Source organism: Lygodium microphyllum, chromosome 10 (assembly GCF_053477565.2).
Source record: "Lygodium microphyllum isolate KBCC chromosome 10, Lygodium_microphyllum_v1.1.10, whole genome shotgun sequence".
In the NCBI taxonomy this organism is placed as follows: domain Eukaryota; kingdom Viridiplantae; phylum Streptophyta; class Polypodiopsida; order Schizaeales; family Lygodiaceae; genus Lygodium; species Lygodium microphyllum.
In genome coordinates, this window is record NC_141144.1 from 115,100,542 (window position 1) to 115,120,076 (window position 19,535).

The 19,535-nt window shown below is 46.3% G+C and overlaps 1 protein-coding gene across 4 annotated transcripts in view; it reads left to right on the forward strand.

Annotated features, from left to right (window-relative positions):
• The window catches only part of LOC148030464 (uncharacterized), a 62,506-nt gene extending 52,445 nt beyond the window's left edge, over window positions 1–10,061 (forward strand). For 2 of the 4 annotated variants that reach the window (XM_087686790.1, XM_087686791.1), the window contains one exon: window positions 8,922–9,010. Coding sequence is in view for 2 of the 4 variants with exons in the window: in XM_087686788.1 (XP_087542914.1) it covers window positions 8,922–9,043; window positions 9,182–9,283 (224 nt within the window). In the remaining 2 variants the exon portion in view is untranslated. Of the gene's footprint in view, window positions 1–8,921; window positions 9,044–9,181; window positions 9,414–9,517 lie in introns of those variants that run through there. The other 2 variants (XM_087686788.1, XM_087686789.1) reach the window with 2 other exon arrangements.
• The last annotated feature ends 9,474 nt before the right edge of the window (window positions 10,062–19,535 follow it).

Sequence of the window (19,535 nt, forward strand, 5' to 3'; positions counted from 1 at the left end):
ATCACCTAGATGGATCCCAGGATAGTGTAGTACCTAATCTCAACCAACTGATTCTGACTGAGTTTCTTAGATGGATCCCCATCCACCAAAAAATGTGGCTGGTTTCATCAACTAAAACTGTTCTGTGAAGAATAACCAAGGCTTGCCTGCAGGATATGTCTTTTCACCATATTATGTTGAGTCTTTCAGAGTCACATTGAAGATGGAATTTGGAGCAATTGATTCTAGGACAAATGCAACCGTGCTCAAAGGATTATCTATGATGATGGTTGGCTTCTGAAAGTGGCTCAAGTCCTGCGTTGGGTGTAATTGCTCTTAGCTTGCTGCAAAATATCTACAGTTTTGATCATTCCACAGCATTGGATATATTGTATGTTCCTCCATAGGATTTGTCGCACTGAGAGTAAAGAGTGGCTTTTCATCTGTTGGATGTTTCCATTCGATTGGACTCAGATGGGTCATTATTGATCATTCCATGTCATTGGATATATTGTGTTCCTTCATAGGATCTTTCACACTGGGTAAAGACTGGCTTTTCATCTGTTCAGAGGTTTCCCAGTTGATTTAGAAACATGCTTTTACACCCATCTAAAAAATTTGTGCACTTGTGCACTGTATGAGCTGGTTTAGATGATCATCTTTCTCTCTCTGGTTTCAACACCAAGACTTGCTGCACTTATTAGTCTGATTTAGTTTTAACTGCTCCAATAGTTGACTTTTTTTTTTGCAAGTAAAATGTGGCTAAACATATTACTTAGAAGGCTGGTTACAACGGGGTGCTCATGCTCAATAGACTAGCTGGAGCTGATGCAAATCACAAATACATCATGTATACAAGCCGCTCAAGGTGGTTTGGGGGGGATGGGGGCAAGAAGCCATGGAGGGGGGATGTATCGCCATCTGGGGCTGCCTGTCTGCATCATGAAGAACATGTTCTGGCCACCCCAGGTGCGTAAAAAGTGAAAACGGAACTCCTGATGAGCTTGAGACTCGCCCTGCATCTGGTCCCACCGGCCGCGGAGGGAGTGGTTGATGGAAGTCCAAAGCTCTGCCAAAGTCGCTTGTACTGAAAGTCATTCCCCGCCAAAAAACTCCTTGTGCCATCTTGTAAGATTTCCTACGATCTTCCATACCTCTGAGCGGTCTGCTGAGGGCTCCATTACTTGGCGGCTGGGTAAAGCCTCGTGGAGAAAGGAAGATCTGGGTGGCGTGATCTAGGCAGTCTTGAAGATCCATCTCAAGGATGGCCTCCAACCACCACCAAGCTTCGGTCTGTACTCCTGGAGACGCTTCTGCAAAAGGGCCTTCCAGGTCTACTCTCTTGGTGTGAGCCCACAGACTACTAGCTTGCCCAAAAGGGCCAGACTTTGGACCTCTGGGTCTATGATCCCAAGCCCTCCCTCAGACCGATGCTGGATGATGGTCAACCACGCCACCTTCACCCGAGAATCCCTGGAACCGTTTGAGCTAGCTTAGAGAAAATTCGACCTAGTTGACTACCAGGACTCGGCCCGCTAAGGAAAGGTGGACAATACTCCAGTAGGTCAGATTCCACTTGATTGAATCGAGAACTGGAAGAAATTGCTGGGTATGAGTGATGCCAAGTCCCACTTGAAACCCTAGGTATCGAACGGTCTATCCCTTGCACACCCATCTGAACCCCAAGTGGACGCCTCACTCCATGCTAGAGTCCGGGTCTATAAGAAAACCAACCGACTTTTGCTAGTTGATTTTTGCTCCAGTTGCAGTGCAAAACACCTCCAAAGCTAGTCTCACTCTCTCCAACATCCGCTCATCATTCTCTATATAAAGAGCGATATTATCGGCATACTCTGAATCTAGCAGCTCCGTCTCCGCTCTCACCGGAAGTCGGAGGCCATGTAGCTTGCTCACACGTGATCGAAGGAAGTAGGACATCGCCTCTGCAAAGAGTAAAAATAGATACGGGGCAAGAGGACAACCTTGTTGGACAAATCTCTCTAGTCGAAACTCTTCCTTCCTCTTGCCACCTATGAGAACCCTACTAGTAGCCGATTTGTAAAGTGCAGAAACCCCACAGATCCATGCCTGGGGGAAGCCCAACCTCACCATGGTGGCGGAAGGGGGACATGATGTGTAGGGAGTTTTTCTAGGTGCACCAGCGTGACACTTCAAGAGAGCAGATACGTAGCCTTCAAGATCAGTATGGAAGGACTCGTTCTAGCCCAGACGAGGTGAGGGAGATTGCCACCAACTACTACAGATGCCTCTTCCAGTAGGAGATAGCCTCAGCTAGAGGACATCGATGTAGATAGTAGGTTTGGGATCACATCTCGTCCCTCGTCTCACTGAGGAGATGGAACGCTCCCTCCTAGCCCCCTTCACAGAGAAGAAACTAGAGGAGGCTTTCCATACATAGGACGGGCAGAAATGCCAGAGAGAGGATGGCCTCTCTAAGGCCTTCTTCACTACCTACTGGGAAGTGGTGAAGGATCCCCTACTGATGGCCTTTGAGGAGGTTTTCACTTCAGGACAGATGCTAGGGAGTCTTTCGGCAGGCCTTATTACCGAAGGGGGAGACCAGTTGGAGATTTCCCAGTGGAGATCGATCACCTTATTGTCAGTGGCCTATAAGGCATTGGCAAAGATGATTGGTAGGCGACTATGCCTTTTGCTTCCAGACATCATCCATGACACATAGACTGGCTTTGTCTAGGATAGGAGCATCCTAGACAATGTATTCACCTTCTTTGAGGCGATAGTGTGGGCTCAGCATAGTGGGCAGAGACTGGCCGTACTACTCTTGGATTTTGAGCAAGCTTATGATAGGTGGACTGGGATTTCATAGAGGGCACCATGGTGAGGTTGGGTTTCTCCCAGGCTTGGATTCGCGGGATCTTTGCACTTTACAGATCGGCCACCAGCAAGTTCTCATAGGTGGTAGGCGAGGGGAGGAGTTTTGGCTGGAGAGATCGGTCCAATAGGGTCTCCCCCTGGCCCTGTACCTATTCCTACTCTTTACAGAGGCAATGTCTCACTTCCTCAGGTCTGGTGTGAGTGGATTATGCGGCCTCCAACTTCTAGTGAGAGAGGAGATTGAGTTGTTAGACTCAGAGTATGCAGATGATACAACACTCTACATAGAGGACGATGAGTTGATGTTGGAGAGAGAAAGGCTGGCTCTTGAGGTATTCTGTTCCGCAGCGGAAGCAAAAATCAACTAGCGAAAGTTGGTTGGTTTCCTCACAGACCCGGACTCTAGCACGGAGTGGGACGTCCACCTGGGATTTAGATGGGTGAGTAGAGGGCAGACCGTCCAGTACCTAGGGTTCCAGGTGGGACTCAACATCACTCTCGCCTGGCAATTTCTTCCAGTCCTCAATTCTATTCGGAGGAAGCTGATCTACTAGAGCATGGCTTGCCTCTCACTAGTGGGTCGAGCCTTGGTGGTTAACCAGGTCCTCCTAGCGACGGCCTAGTACATCACCTCATGTTGGTGCTTCTCCTCATCTTGCGTAGTGCAGCTTCGCCGCCTAGTGTGGAACTTCCTTTCGTCCGGGTCAGAGGCCTCCAGGGATTCCAGGGCCAAGGCGGTGTGGGCGACCATCATATGGTATCGGTCAGAGGGAGGGCTTGGGATCATAGACCCAGAGTATCAGAGTATGGCCCTCTTGGGCAAGCTAGTTGTCCACGGCCTCACACCGGGAGGGCAGACCTGGAAGGCCCTATTGCAGGAGGGTCTTCAAGATTGTAGACCGAGACTTGGTGGTGAGTGGAGGCCGTCCCTGAGATGGATCTTCATGTTAGCCCAAATCACCCCCCCAGATCACCTTTCCTACGCAACTTGCTCCAGGTGTGGCAGGGCCTCCGTAAGGCCCTAATCTAGAGCCCCCCAGGCTACCAGGAGAAGATAGACCGTCAGCCGGTGATCTAGAATCCTCAGGTTAGGGATCGGGAAGGGGCATAGATTGGCAAGCACCCCCACATCCAGTGGGTTGGTTGGGAGGCTGGCTTGGCTCATACCATCAGGACATGCCGGGAGGTGTATAGGATGGTGAACAAGGAGGTGCTGCAGCGAATATTTGGCTGCCAGAGAGGAGTGGAGTTGAGGAGAAGAGAGATAGATGCAGCAATATCTCAGGAGTGGCTTGCTCCCCCGATACGAGAGCCGATAGAGCTCGGGGAGGTATGGGTCGCTAGGTTTTCACTAGCAGGCATTCCCTTATAGGTGGCATGTAGAGTGGGCGGTGCTCCACCTGGAACCTTCTTCACCGTACAGGAGGGGGGGCGTCTAGCTCTTCATAGAGGGCAAGAGAATGAGGGGATAGCTGTCCTTTCATGGAAGAGGATCCGGGTGATTTGCCTTCAGGGGAAGACATGGCGGCTAGACCCTTTTGTCTTTTGGCAGGAGCTCAGGGAGTGGCGCCTCTGGATCTGGGAGGGCAGGCCACTTGATGAGCTTGAGCGGGATCCGAGAGAGTGGCTATGGCCGGCTGCGGTCACCAAGAAGCCACCGAGCTTCTTGGAGTACACCGCCAGGATTGGCAGACACGTACTGATGCAGGAGGATATGGATTGGGCGCCGTCATGTAGCAGGCACTGGGCAGAGCACAATATCATGAAACCTTTTTGACAGACCTTCTAGCACCGCCTATGGGATAGCTGGAGTTTGAGGAGGGTATCGTATTTTTTATGGCTGGTGGCACATGGAGGCTTGGCGGTGGGAAGCTGGCTTGCCCAGATGCAGGGAGGGAGGTTGTAAGCGGTGCACACAGTAGCTTGTGGAAACCCCAAAGCACTGCCTTTGGTCGTGTGAGGCGGCGCAACTCATGTGGAGAGGAGCATGCTGTATCCTTCGCCATATAGCACCCAGCCTTGGATGTATCTCATGGGGAGCTTTTTGTTGGCAGGCGGTCAACTAGGGCCGTCACGTTTTGTATGAGGCCGGGATGCAGGACACGATATTCATTATCGAGGCAGCATCGTGCGCAATGGTCGGTTTAGAGGCTCTACCCATCCGCCAGGTATTGGAGCCCACAGCAGACCGCTTTGAGGTATGGGAGATCATAGGGAGTTCTTACTGGTTGATATATCTGGAAGGTGCTGTGTCAGGAGGCTTTCGGCGGAGAGAGACTTTCAGTATAGGCGACCTTAACAGAGCTCTGGACCTCCATCATCCACTCCCTCTGCGGTCGATGGGATTAGGTGCACGACAAGTCCAGGGCTCCATTAAGAGCTCCGATGTCATTTCATGCGCACTTGGGGCGGCTAGGACCTGTTTTTTGTGATGCAGGTAGGCAGCCCTAGATGGCGATACACCTCCCCTCCATGGCTTCCCACATAAAACCGGTGCATCCGTTCCAAGAGAGCTCCGCCCAGCCCGCTTGTATCCCCAAGAGAAGTCCATTGATCTCTCCCTCTTGTGAAAAGCTAGGTCTCGCCAGGCATCACGTGCTCCTACCGCGAGGAGGAAGACTTCCCATGCCTCCTTCTCCTCCCCTGCCATACCCTGGTAGTCCTTGCCTTTGCCCTGCTGGTCCTCTAGGGCTTCGAGGTTGTTGAAGTCTCCTTCAATAATCCATCAGTTCACCTCTAGAAGTCCTGTTGCAATCTCCATCCAGAACCTGCTGCGTGCCCTAATCTCCGCAGGAGCGTAGACATTGAGGACTCCAAGGCATGAGTCCCCCAGGCGGTAAGCCTCAGGCCAATAGAGGTGCATACGCCTCCACTCCTGACGTGGGCACCGATGGAGTACACCCAGTAGGTGTGTGAGCTGCATGGAAGTACCTTTTCTACGTGATGGGCCTGGGCGGGGGTGAGCTTTTGCTCCTGCAGAAGTAAGATGTCAATCTGTCCGGCAAGGGCAGACTGCAACTCCTACCGAACAATCAACTTCCTAGGACCATGTGTCCCACTGTAGTGGAGGCTATTCATATTCCAGGATGCTAGATGTAAGCTCATAGGGAAGCTTGTGACTGACCAAACATGCATCTATTTAGTGTGGAAGCTGCTGATGAAAAAGAGGAGCCATGGGGCATGCGAATGCGCTTTGCCACAGGCGTGGAAGGTGAACTCCATTCCCCCATGGTGGCTCTCGGGCGGACGATGGGGTTAATAGATGCTCCAAGCGGTACCACTAGGGCATATATTAGCCAGGCTGAGAGGCATGACTTTGTACACTGGCAGAAGCAGACAGCCTGTGCGAGGGGCCACTTGATCACATCCACCGGTGCTCTCCACTGTGGAGGGGCTCGAAAAATAATGCTCAGATGTGGGACCTTGGCTCCAGCCCACCAGTTAATCTCCATCATGCACCCTGGCCACTGCTGAGAAAAGAGTGCTAGTTCTTTTCCCATCCACTGGGAGATGTGGTCTGCAACTTGGCCCTTCACCTTCTCCTCTATCTGTGTCATTGTCCAATCTCGTGAATGAGAGGTTAGAAGGATGAAAGAATAGTTTGGTCCATCCGGTGGTGCTAGTAAATGGACCTTGCCGCTCCTTGACTTGCAAACCACGAAGATCCCCACCTCCAGAGGTAGTGGAAACTCTCCGTGCTGCGTGACTCTCAAGGAGGACCACGGGCCATCGCGGAAAAACTCCTGTAGGAGCAGCTGCGCGTGTCTAGGAAAAATGTGGTGGGCGGCTGGGTCAGATGAGCTAGTGGCTGTGTGGGGAGAGGGGGGGGCCTAGGTTGTTGGTGAGGAGAAGATATAGACGTATGAGGCTTGTCATCCCCTGTGGGAGGGGGGGGGGGTCACATGTACTGGGTGAGGATCAAGGGGAGTTGATCGGTGGGGGAGATGGTAGGGAGAAGGCAGATTGAGGGATGGTGGGGTGATCGAAGATAGGAGGCGGATGTGGGGGGGGGGGGGGGGGGGGGGGGTTACGGCTGGCCCTGGAAGAAGGAGACTGTGGGATATTGTCGAGGGGGATCCATGAGGAGAGGGTGGGTGTGGGGGCTGTGGGATCTCGGGTGGGGTAGCTTGCGATGCCTCCGTGGGTGGTGGAGGTGGAGGTCTGTGATCCTGTTGGGTGGGATGAGATGGGGGGTACCGTGAGGTGCTCTGCTGGGGGTCCGTCGCTCACCCTCCTGCTCTCTGCTGCCGTGGCTTGAGTTTGAGGGGTTGACTAAGGCCCCCCCTGCCATCTCCCTCTCTGTCGTTGTTGGACCCGTGTAGGCCTGTCGGCAGAGCCGCCTTGGCTCTGAAGCGCGTGCAATCTGTTGCCTGATGCCCAAAGTCATGGCATTGCAGGCAGTGCGCCCTTGCTGCTTAGTCACAACAACTTGTTGCCTGAAGGAGTGTCTGCCTGTCTCAATCTCCAAAAACTTTGGTATGTTTTTTTGTATCTTTCACAGCCACCCGTAGGGGGGGTTAGGGAGTTGATTGGCGGGGGAGATGGTAGGGAGGAGGCAGATTGAGGGATGGTGGGGTGATCGGAGATAGGAGGCGGATGGGGGGGGGTGCGGGTGGCCCTGGAAGGGGGAGGCTATGGGATAGGGTGGGGGGGGGGGGATCCATGAGGAGAGGGTGGGTGTGGGGGCTATGGGATCTCGGGTGGGGTAGCTTGCGACGCCTCTGTGGGTGGTGGAGGTGGAGGTCTGTGATCCTGTTGGCTGGGATGAGATGGGGGGTATCGTGAGGTGCTCTGCTGGGGGTCCGTCACTCACCCTCCTGCTCTCTGCTGCCGTGGCTTGAATTTGAGGGGTTGACTAAGGCCCCCTCTGCCATCTCCCTCTTTGTCGTTGTTGGACCCATGTAAGCCTGTCGGCAGAGCCGCCTTGGCTCCGAAGCACGTGCAATCTGTTGCCTGATGCCCAAAGTCATGGCATTGCAGGCACTACCCTCGCTGCTTAGTCACAATAACTTGCTGCCTGAAGGAGTGTCTGCCTGTCTCAATCTCCAAAAACTTTAGTATGTTTTTTGTATCTTTCACAGCCACCCGTACCCTCGGGACTCCTGCGGCTGTCACTGCATCTGCGAAGGAGGCAGGTAGAACTATGCCGAAGAGCCACCCAAAGTCCTCCACTAACTGACGATACTCTACCGCCAATCCAGGGAATAATAGGGTGACCGGGTGTCTAAGAAACATGCTGCGGAGCGCGAATTCCTCCACTATGAAGCCACTATACGAGGGAACCATATAGATGATCCCCTTTGTGGAGGCATAAGGTGAGCTATCCACTAGCTCACGGGCTGCGTCCGCAAAGGCGAGTCGAACCATGAAGATCCCTTGACCCATGAGAACTGCCTATTTGCGCTATGCCAATGTGTAGCGTGGAGTGAAGCCAATCCCGAAGCTGGGCCCTAGATGGGGAGTGTCCTACGACCTGACCAAAGATTGCTGTTTCTTTCAGTTCCAGCTTGGAGATGTTGCTGCAGCTGAAGGGAGCAAGGGGGGGGGGATTGGTTGAGATCGAGGGGCAGCTTGGAGACCAGGAGAGGTCTTGTGGTAGGTGTGGGGGCGATGGCGAGGAGGCCAGATGTGCTGATTTCTGGCGGTGGAGGGGACGCCGAATGCCATGGGATGGCAGGCACAAGACGGGATCAGCGCAGGGCCGCAGGGCAAGGGAGACGGGGGCTGTGCGGGGGCCTGACAGCGGGGGGGGGGGGGATTTCTTGGCGGGAGGGGGAGGCGCAGCTCGCCACGGTGGTGACAGGGCAGAAGGAACAGGGGGGAAAGTGGGGGGTGCGATGGCGGATGCAGCAGCGCGATGGGCAGGGAATGACTTTTCCTCTTGTGTGTATGGTGTTTGTTCGGTGAAATAGCTCAAGCAATTCTCCAATAGTTGACTTTGTAGTGCTAAAGAATCAATATTGACAAGAAGCACGTGTGGAAAAAGCATTTGCTCTGTCATTTTCTTTTTTATAGTCTCAATTAATTATCTTTGTGTGCAAGGTTGGGCATAGTGTTCATACTGTAACAATCAACCTCTTGACCAGATGATCAGGAAAATTGGGAAGCACTATTAAGGACAGGAATGGTTTATGGAGGAGGTCAAATAGAACCAGAAGAGCTCTATAAAGTCATAAACAAACGGATTGAACGTATTACCATGCGAACTGTAAGCTGTGTTTTCAATGCACTAACTCCTGGTTTTTTCTTTTCAAGGCAAGATAATGTCCTTGTTGAGCACTAGAGTGGTATACTGCATGTTCTTTTTTGGGTGATGCCTTTATCTTTCACAATACTTACAATGCAGGAGAGTGGCTCATACCAACAGAGAGTTGTACTGGAATATCTGAATGAAATAGAGGCGCGAGCTAAAGCTCAGTTTCAGGCTTTCCAATCCTCCGCCACATGAAACGACCCTGGGATACAGAAGTACTCATTATTTTTCCAAGTCAAAACTTCTGTGCATGCATATTTACTACAGTCTAAATCAGATAATGAAGTGCATTGAGCAGTGACAATGTTTGCAGTTCATATTTTTGGTAAGCCTTTTGACACGGTCTCTTAGGAAGTATCTCATTTTATTTGGTGCGTAATATTGCTGGAGGACGGTGGTTCTCATTTGAATTGTTGATTGCTTCTGCAGCATCTCAGTTATATTTGCAGCAACTAAAGTTCTCTTCATCTGACATCTATCAGTCAATGTCTTTGCTGATGGGTCATCTCTTGAATCGAATGCTGCGGCAGCTGTCCAAAGAAGATTCCTAATCTAATCTAAGAGGAACCTAAATACCTGATCCAAGCATGACAAGGATTCAAAAGAAGTACCATCGTTGCTTGACTTATCCTAGACATGTTCATATGATCCATGCCAATGGCAACGTTATGATCATTTCCCATGCATTGCTGGAAGGAATCCTGGACTCCCCACACCATATTGGAGCTTTTCCTATCTTGTGCTTGGAATGGTATATTCTGCAACATAGCTTCTGCTATGGCTTGTGTCACAATATTAGGGCCCAAAAGCCACAAGGCTGTTATCATGTATGAATTTATTATCATTAAATGCACTAGATACTAGATATGTACATGACAAAAATTGGTGATTTTTATGGAATTTAATTTCCAATATTCAAACACTATTTTGCAATAAGCTATTCATCCTATACGCCTCATAATTAAGAAAATACATTTAAGGAGGACAGCCATCTCATTCTCATCCAAAGGTTGAAAGTAGAGCATTTGTTTGATGGTGTGCCTATCAATGAGCTGTTTTCTCTTCATGATTCTACGTGCATTGAGTCATGGAAATTATAAATTTTAAGATCCAACCCCAAGCTACCCCATGAAGTGGCAGGTATGTTCAAAAGTCTTACATGAGTTTTCCTCTTTTTCTGATCGTCCAAGGAAGCAAGAATAGTTGTGTACCTTGTCATCTACCTGCCATTATTGATGATAATATACTTGCAATAAACCTTTTCTAAATGTTCCAGTATTCAATATAGAGTGGATTAATGTTCGTTGCAGAGATTGCTTCAATTTGGATTGTTGTAATCATGTTTTTCGATGCAGATCTTTTTCTTTGTAAAAGTCTCCCGGCTTCTTTCTATTGTCCCTTGAAGCAGGTCTGCCACCTGAAGCCTCAGCTAGTCCTTACCAAAAGCAAGATCTCTGTCAATCTGTGGCTGCATTGTAGGCATCTATCTTGCGTGTATGTTAGTGCATAGCACAATTGTTTGACTGCATGTGTGACTACTATGTTACCCCCTTCACAGCTTGGTGTATGTGGTATGGAGCTCACTTGTCAAGGTTCTCTGTTTGAAGACATTGTCTGCAGCTCCTGTAGCTAAGTTACAACTTGTAATTTTTGCTTGGATGCTCACGTTTTGCTGCTGCTGTGTTTGCATGTACCTCAAGGGCCATGAGATCTCCAAGTAGATGAACAGATCCATTGCATGTCCATCTCATGTATTTGTACCTGTAAGATGTGATTATCATTATCTCTCTTATTCTCCTTATATGCTTCTCAAGACTCGCCCCAAAGCAGCCTTGCACTTCCTATTTCCTTTTGAGGTCTTGCTTTACTAAGGCTATGCGGCAACCTTGTGGTGTATGATACTCACTGGACCTGTCCAGAGGGCGTGATTCGATTTGAGTAAGGTCACATGACTATTTCTGCCCTACCTAATCCTTTTATCCATCTTGATCATGGTATCTAAAATTCTATTATGGTTTTCTTAGAAATAAGTGGAATTAGAAGCATGCATGCAACTAATGAAGACCTAGATAAGACTTACATATGCATAATCAAACCAAGATTCTAATACCAAATGTTAAAAGATATAATGCAATAATGTAAACCTAGATAATATTTGAATATACATAACTAAACCAAGGCTCTAATACCAAATGTTAAAGATTAAATGCAACAAAAGAAAATGGAAAAAAAAAAACACACACACACACACACGAGGTGAAACTTGTGTGTGCATGTAAATACTCATGAAATACATGGCCCTAAGGTTGCTTGCACCCTAGGTTGATGATAAAATATTTGTAGTTGTTCAAAAGGGACTAGAATAGAGAACACACCCTCAACATGGTGGTGATTATATATGCCTAAGGCCATACTAGAGGGATTGAGCCAAAGCTCTCTTGTAAGGCTAGTCCCCTTAGCCCTTCCACTTACCCCACTAGCCATTTAGCCACCCAGCTAGCCCCTTTGCCCTCCCATTTGCCCCATGCCAACTGAACCCCCCTTGCCACCCCTTGTTTCCCTACCATACTCTCCTTGCCCTATCCTCTCACCTTGTTGTCCCCCTTGGTCTTGCAATCTCTCTTGGTCTTGCACCCCTGTATTGGTATGGTTGCTCCTCGCCTTGAAGCACCTTGAATTGAGTTTTGAGGCAAGGTATAGGACCACGATGGATTAGTAAGCCAAGCATCTGATTCATGCTAGGGCCTTGGTGGCAATTTCCCTAGCTTACATATTTAATAAAGCCTTGTCCAAAGGCCTCCTAGAGAGATCGAGCACAAATACTATTGTGCCTATCCTCAAGTCAGGTGTTCCTATTGCATCCCTAGTAACTATTGGACTATTATGGTTGGGCATTGTTACAAATCGCGTGGTGGGGAGGCTTGCGTAAGTTGTTGCGTCAAGCACACTATATACATAAGTGGAAGCTCACTCAAGAACACAAGAAGAAATATGGAGTCCAAAATGTTTTTTCTTGTTTATACACAATACAATGTACAAAAGTATAGATAAAATATCACATAAAGAAAAGTGACCTACTAAGTCAAACAATGCATAACTGACTATACTAATCAATTAGACCTATAACTATGCTAGTTGTAGATAGGTTCAACAAACCAAATATAATAAGTGTTAAGTCAATGGCTATGTGAGCATCATAATGACCATCGATGTGCTAAGTGTAGACGTGTGGACTCATCTAACCAGACGGTCCATCATTAATGTCTACAAGTGTTGAGCTTGCTATCTCGATAGGCATACATTGGCTAAGTTATCTTTCTTCACTCTGGAGTAGGAGTTGAGTAAGTGGGTAGAGATGTGGGATCTTAGAGCACAATAATAAGCTAGCTTTAGGATAGGCTTTTCTACATTGGATAAGACAGTAGAAGCCACAAGGCAAAGTACAAGGTCAATGGACAAAAGGCTTTTTGTGAAGCTCCCATTACTAATTTCCTTGTCTACAAATATAAGGATACAATCACTAGATGTGGATAAGGTAAAGACTAGCTATAAACCTCCTACTTCAGAAGCTTGTTGGTTAGGGAGAACTGTCTCTACATCTTCAGACATGGTAGCATAACTGATGCATGAGATGGTGACAAAGTGTGTTCAATGAATGGTTATTGTTCTCTTGCAAAAGAAATTGAACTAGTAGAGCTCCATTCAACAAAGGAGAATGCTCTATCTAAAGATCATCCGCTTGAACTCCATGACACAAGGCTCTACCTAGAGGTAGCTTACAAATTTCTTCATGAGGGGACTCGGGTAACACAATCACATAGCCTCAACCATCTACATATATAGGTGGGATATTGAGTAATCGAGTCATCCAACTTGGCCAATCTAGATGTCTTAGAACTCGACATAGGTGTCGATGGCACTTCCATAGGTGGATGCAAGAGATTATTGCTCGGGGTAGACCCAAGCCCTTTACACCTCCATGAAATTACATCAACAGGAGCTCTTTTTTGTTAGCTAGAATTATCCTTACTTATAACTCTTAGCTTTCTTGTACTATTTATTACATTTTCATTTAGTGTTCTTTTTAGATGGTACATTTTCACTTCTTGTTAATATATATCAGATCATTTAATCTCTCTCTCTCTCTCTCTCTCTCCTCAATCTCTTGAGCTTGAGAGGGAGGCTTTAGGTGATTGTAGGGGTGAGGCTCTTTCCTTGAGTGCTTCCTCTCACATGGATATCCTTCACTCATTGAAATTCATTAAGAAGAAATCAAATGGAGTATAGGTTGAAAGAAGAAAAAGGGAGCTTGATAAATGTATCAAACAAAGATCAAAGCTTTTCTCCATTCCTTCATGATTACAATTGCATAGATGAAGGCAACACAATCATTTCTCCTATTGAGCTTCACCTTAGCTTGCATGCATTCATATAATAAGAGTGGTGTAGGTAATGAGTGAGCAAGAAAGAAGGCCAATAAAGTAGCCTAGGTAAGAGTGTATAGAAGTCCCCTATATTTCTACTGTCATGTTCCCTCCAGTGTGTTAGTTTGATTGCAACAAAGATAAATAAGTAGGATTCCTTTTTCATTTTTTGCTCTTTCAAACTAGTATAGATTGGAGATATTAAGTGCTTGATGCGTGAGAAGTTTTCCCTTACATTAAGGGGGCCAATAAAGAGGCACCCCGCAACACAATTTTGCAACACCCTCGATAAGCCAACATCACAGTTCCACTACAAAGACAAAAATTTGATGTTTTTATTGGAGGAAAGGAATTGGTCTTCAACGTCCTCTAGCCATGTGGCCTACCTTCTTACATGTGCTTGCTTGCAATAGGTTAATGTGCAAGTTTTTCTCCATTGGGGAACCTTAGTGAGCTTCGATCTTGCTATGTGAAAGAGAATAGGGTTTCAAATATTTTTTTCTCACCTTGCCTCATTCATGACAAGGCTAACACTAAAGGATTTCCAAAAATTACTCATGTGTTTAATTTTTTAGAATGAAGCAAAGAGTAAAATGTGTGGTAGAGAAGGTGGGGTTGTACTAGATGATGACTCGGAATTTGATTGCTATAGATAAAGAAACATCAATGTTATTAATACGCAAATTTCATGAAGTTTACAATGAGAATTTATGATCATAAGAATTGAGAATTTGTTAATCATTTATGACAAATGTTGAGCAACGCCGTGCAATCAAAACAGTGGAGTACGACCCCACTTATGTCGCGCCAACCTCGTATAGAGTGTTAACCACTCTTCGTGCTACCGCCTGTCAAGATTGTGGGAGAGAAGGAAGGAGTCTCACTTGTAGCTTTCTTGCTTGCACAATGGGAGAATACACACAAGGGTGGAGGCTGAAAACAATTTTCCTCTTCTTAGTTCTGTAAGCCAAAAGAACTCTCATACAAAGAAATAGAAGAACCCTATATATGGGTCTCAAACCAAAGTCAACTAACTAAGGTGGCATACTAACTGAGCCACGAACTAGAGTAGATAAGGATAGCTATCATGTAGCTATTATTCATGGGCGGTGTACCAACCACATCTACAACTGACAAGTCAGTGACATAAATACACAATGGTCACCCTGGCGTATCACGAGTGGAGCTCGATATCTCAACACTCCCCCTCGAGCTCAATCCCAGTTCCTGCACACCAAGCAGGTCTCTGAACTTGCGCAGCTTCTCTGCGCCCAATGCCTTCGTGAATATGTCAGCTACCTGATCCTCTGTGCTGACATAAACTAGATCAATAAGACCTAGTAAAACCCTCTCTCGCACATAGTGATAATGCACCTCAATGTGCTTTGTTCTAGCATGATAGACTGGGTTATTTGCCAAGTGTATACTACTCATGTTGTCACAATAAATGACAACTGGCCCATCTGTAGACTGATGCATATCATAAAGTAGCTTATACAACCAAGCTACCTCACATGCAGCCATTGCTGCACCCCTGTACTCAGCCTCTGTGCTCGACAAGGCAACTGTAGGCTGTTTCTTGCTGCTCCAAGTGACTGCAGCACTTCCAAAAGAGAACACATATCCACTGGTAGATCGTCTATCAGAAATACTACCAGCCCAATCAGCATCAGTGTATCCATGCAACTGTATCTGAACCCCAGTCTCATAAAATAGTCCATACTGCAATGTGGACTTCACATACCTGAGTATGCGTCTAGCCGCATCCAAATGTGGTTTCCTTGGAGCCTGCATAAACTGACTTACCAATCCAACAGCATAGCTCAAATCTGGCCTGGTAATAGTCATATAAATCAAACTTCCTACTATGCGTCTGTACATAGTAGGGTCTTCTAGAAGCTCACCTGTATCTGTGCTCAGCTTCACATTCTGCTCCAAAGGAACTGAAATAGGTTTACAGCCTGTCATCCCATATTTGGACAGCATGTCCAATCCATACTGCCTCTACAAGAGCTGTATCCCACTTGGTGATCAAATCACCTCAATGCCCAAGAAATAACGCAGCTCTCCCAAATCCTTCATCTTAAACTTCTGCTTCAATAGCATTTTCACATGAAGGATATCTTCATCACTGTCACCTGTCATAATCAAATCATCAACATAAATGACAAGTAGCATAATACATTTCTCTATTTTTTTCACATAAAGTGAGAAATCTGCCTTGGAAATCAGAAAGCCAATAGTGACAAGATACTGTCCTATCTTGTCAGACCATGCTCTAGGTGCTTGCTTCAAGCCATACAAGGCTTTCTTCAACCTGCAAACAAACTCAGGATGAACAGCATGCACATAACCTGGTGGCTGCTCCATATAGATCTCTTTTTGCAAATCACCATGCAAGAAGGCATTCTTTACATCCATCTGATGTAAAGACCATCCCTTTGATGCAGCCATAGCAATGACTACTCTAACGGTTGCCATCCTTGCAACCGGACTGAAAGTTTCTTCATAGTCAATGCCACATGTTTGTGCATACCCCTTGACTACTAATCTTGCCTTGTATCTATTCACCGAACCATCTGCATTGTGCTTCACCTTATAAACCCACTTACAGCCAATTGCATTTTTACCTTTAGGAAAAGGTACCAATTTCCATGTAGCATTTGCTTCCAAGGCATCCATTTCTTCATCCATGGCTTTCTCCCATTTTTCTTTTCCCATGGCTTGCTCAAAAGAAGTGGGTTCTGGTTTCTGTATCACTTTGACCATATATGCATAGTGAATGGTTGTAAATCCATCATATTTCAGCCTATCCACAGGATACCTAGCTCTCGTAGACCTGCGCAAAGTAGGTTCACTCCCAGGTGCTCTCAAAACATCCCTGGTCTTCCTTACTCTAGGTGTAACAATAGAAGGAATACCCAACTCATCATCAATACTCTGTTCTGAGCCACTGGATTCACCATCCACATAAGAGTGACCTGCATTCACATCAAACATGGGCTGATCAACCTTCTCTTTTCCTTTTCGTGATACCTGCATACCACTATCTACATTTCTTTGAGAAGATTCTCCTGATCTCAATCTGCCTGTCCATGAGCGAAGAATGCGAACCACTGCTAGAGGACGCTTCAGGTCCACTAATATTTTGTGACTGCTGTTGTGAACTCTGTGCAGCATTACCATTTTGTGCATCTACATCATCAATCACATTTACTGGTTTATACCAGCTACTCATCTCATAAAAAACAACATCTCTGCTCACTGTAAACTTATGAGTAGAAGGGTTATAGCATCTATACCCTTTTTGCTGCAGAGAGTACCCAATAAAGATGCACTTCTCAGCTTTTGGATCCCACTTGGATCTCAACTCATCTGGCACATGTACATAGGCAATGCAACAAAAAATTTTCAAATGAGAAATATTTGGTTTCCTACCAGTATACCTCTCCTCTGGAGTCATTCCATGTATTGCTGCAGTGGGAGTCATGTTCATTATGTAGACTGCTGTAGCAACTGCTTCAGCCCAATAAAAATCTGGCAAGTCTTTTTCATTGAGCATGGCACAAGATACCTCTCCAGTATGCATGTTTTTCCTTTCTGCAATTCCATTTTGTTGTGGGGTATGACTGCATGAATATTGCTGCTTTATGCCATGCTCCTGCAAGAACTTTGCAAACTCATTTGAGAGGTACTATCCCCCTCCATCTGACCTTAGGCATTTTATATGCAGGCCTGTTTCTTTTTCAACCATAGCTTTAAGAGTTTTGAAATGCCCAAAAACTTCACTTTTCTTTTTCATAAAATACACCCAAACTTTTCTGCTATAGTCATCAATAAAAGTGACAAAGTAATGACAGCCTCCAAGAGATGCAGCTTTAGTAGTCCACACATCAGAGTGGATTAATTCCAATGGCTTCTCACTCTCTTGAACATGTCTAGGAAATGGTTTCCTTGCCTGTTTTCCAAATTGACAAGCTTCACATACCTTATGCATTTGTGCAACCTTGAATTTGGGCAATCCTGCAACAATATTTTGGGCCTGCATTGATTTAAGTCGCTGTACATTAACATGACCAATGCGTTTATGCCAGATATCAATATCTGCAACTACACCGGTCCCATGTGCAAACATTGCTGCACTCAATTCAGACATATCTGCATCCAATGTAAACATTCTGCCCTTCTTCTTTCCTTTTGCTATCAAGCGACCTTTATTTTTCATATCCTCAACAAAGCATCCATGAGGATTAAATCTGACCTGCAAGCCCTGCTCAACCATTTGACCAACAGAAACTAGATTCTTGGTGATATTCGAGACATGAAATACATCGGACAGGTATTTCGTTTTCCCATCCTGCATAGACAAATGAATTTTTCCAATCTGCACAATAGGATGTGCAGTATCATCACCAGTCTCCACAAATCCTGGTTTTTCCATTTTCCTTGCATCCTCCATCCATTCTGCATGACCTGTCATGTGGTTTGATGCACCTGAGTCAACATACCATACATCATTGCCTTCTTCTGCACTTGTCACAGAATTGTTCATGTGCTACACCATAAACAAGTGCTCATTTCTGTCATCACCCTGTCTACTAGAAGATGCATAATTCCCTTGTTGCAATTTCCCATTCATGATGTCATTCTGCTTTTTATAGCAGTCTTTAGCCATATGACCCATTTTACCACAGTAGTAGCATTCAACATTACTGTTTGCATTTTGGCCTCTTTGCCATCCACCACGACCTCTTTGGCTCCCCCTGCCTCTTGAGTTACCACGTCCTCCTCCATAGGACTGGTTTTCTTGAGTTTGCTGCATATTCTGATTTCTACCACGGCCTCCAAATTGGCCTCCTCTACCTCTGCCTCTACCTCTTCCAGCATTTGAGTAGAAGACAGCTTCTTTTGAAGTTCCTCCTGAAGAGGATGCACCACCATTTCTCTGCTCCTCAGAAATTAGAAGAGCAATCAACTCCTCAAAATCAGGAAATCTTTTACGAACTAAAATGGATGTCAGAAACTGTGCATAATCCTTTCCTAGACCATTCAAGGTCACGGAAACTAAATCATCATCTTCCACTGGCGACCCAATGGAAGCAAGTGCATCTGCAATCTTCTTCACCTTCATGTGGTAGTCATTGATGCTCATACTTTCCCTTTGCACATTATGCAACTCTTGCTTGAGCTGCATTTTCCTGGCTTGTGTATTTGTGCTATACATTTTTGACAAAGTATCCCATGCCTCCTTTGGCGTACTTGCATCCTGAATATGCACAATCATAGAGTCTGAAATACTAATAGACAGCCAATACATAACTTTCCTGGCTCTCTCATGCCATGCTTTGAATGCCTGCATTTGCTGTTGACTAGGAACATCAGGAAGAACTGGTTCTTCTTCATTTCCTGCAACAAATTCCCAATATCCTTTTCCCATAAGGAAATTCGTCATTCTAAACTTCCATGCTTGGAAGTTGTTCTTGTCAAGCTTTTCAGTTACAACCTGTGAAAGAGAATCAAACGCCATTATAGAACACTGCAAAAAATTCTGTCACTGCAAAAAACACAGCTTCACCCTCACAAGGGCAAATCTGCAAAACTGGCGAAAGTGGTATATGACCACATAGTCACTTCCTAGTGACGATTTTGCATCAACAGGCAACAGGGATGATTCTGTAACTCCCAATGTCTCTGCGCACAAGCATACGATGCAATTTCTACAGTAACTTTTCACCGACCTGTAGAACAGTGGCTGCACAGCATAAAATTGGGCCTTTTCCTGAGTGCATGCAAAAAACTTCCGCCTCCAAAACAGGCCCCGAAATGGCCTCAAATCAAAACAACAGGGTTGCCAAGGCCTAAATCCCTCTCCCGCGGCATATACTGCCCTCTTGCTTCACCGCGAAGGGCGTCTCAACTTGAGACAATGCACTCTTGCAATTTCTGGCTGTGCTACCTGCAGAGATCTACTCCCAAAACAGAAAATGAAAGCAACACTGCTCCTCTTACTAGAACACCGTGAG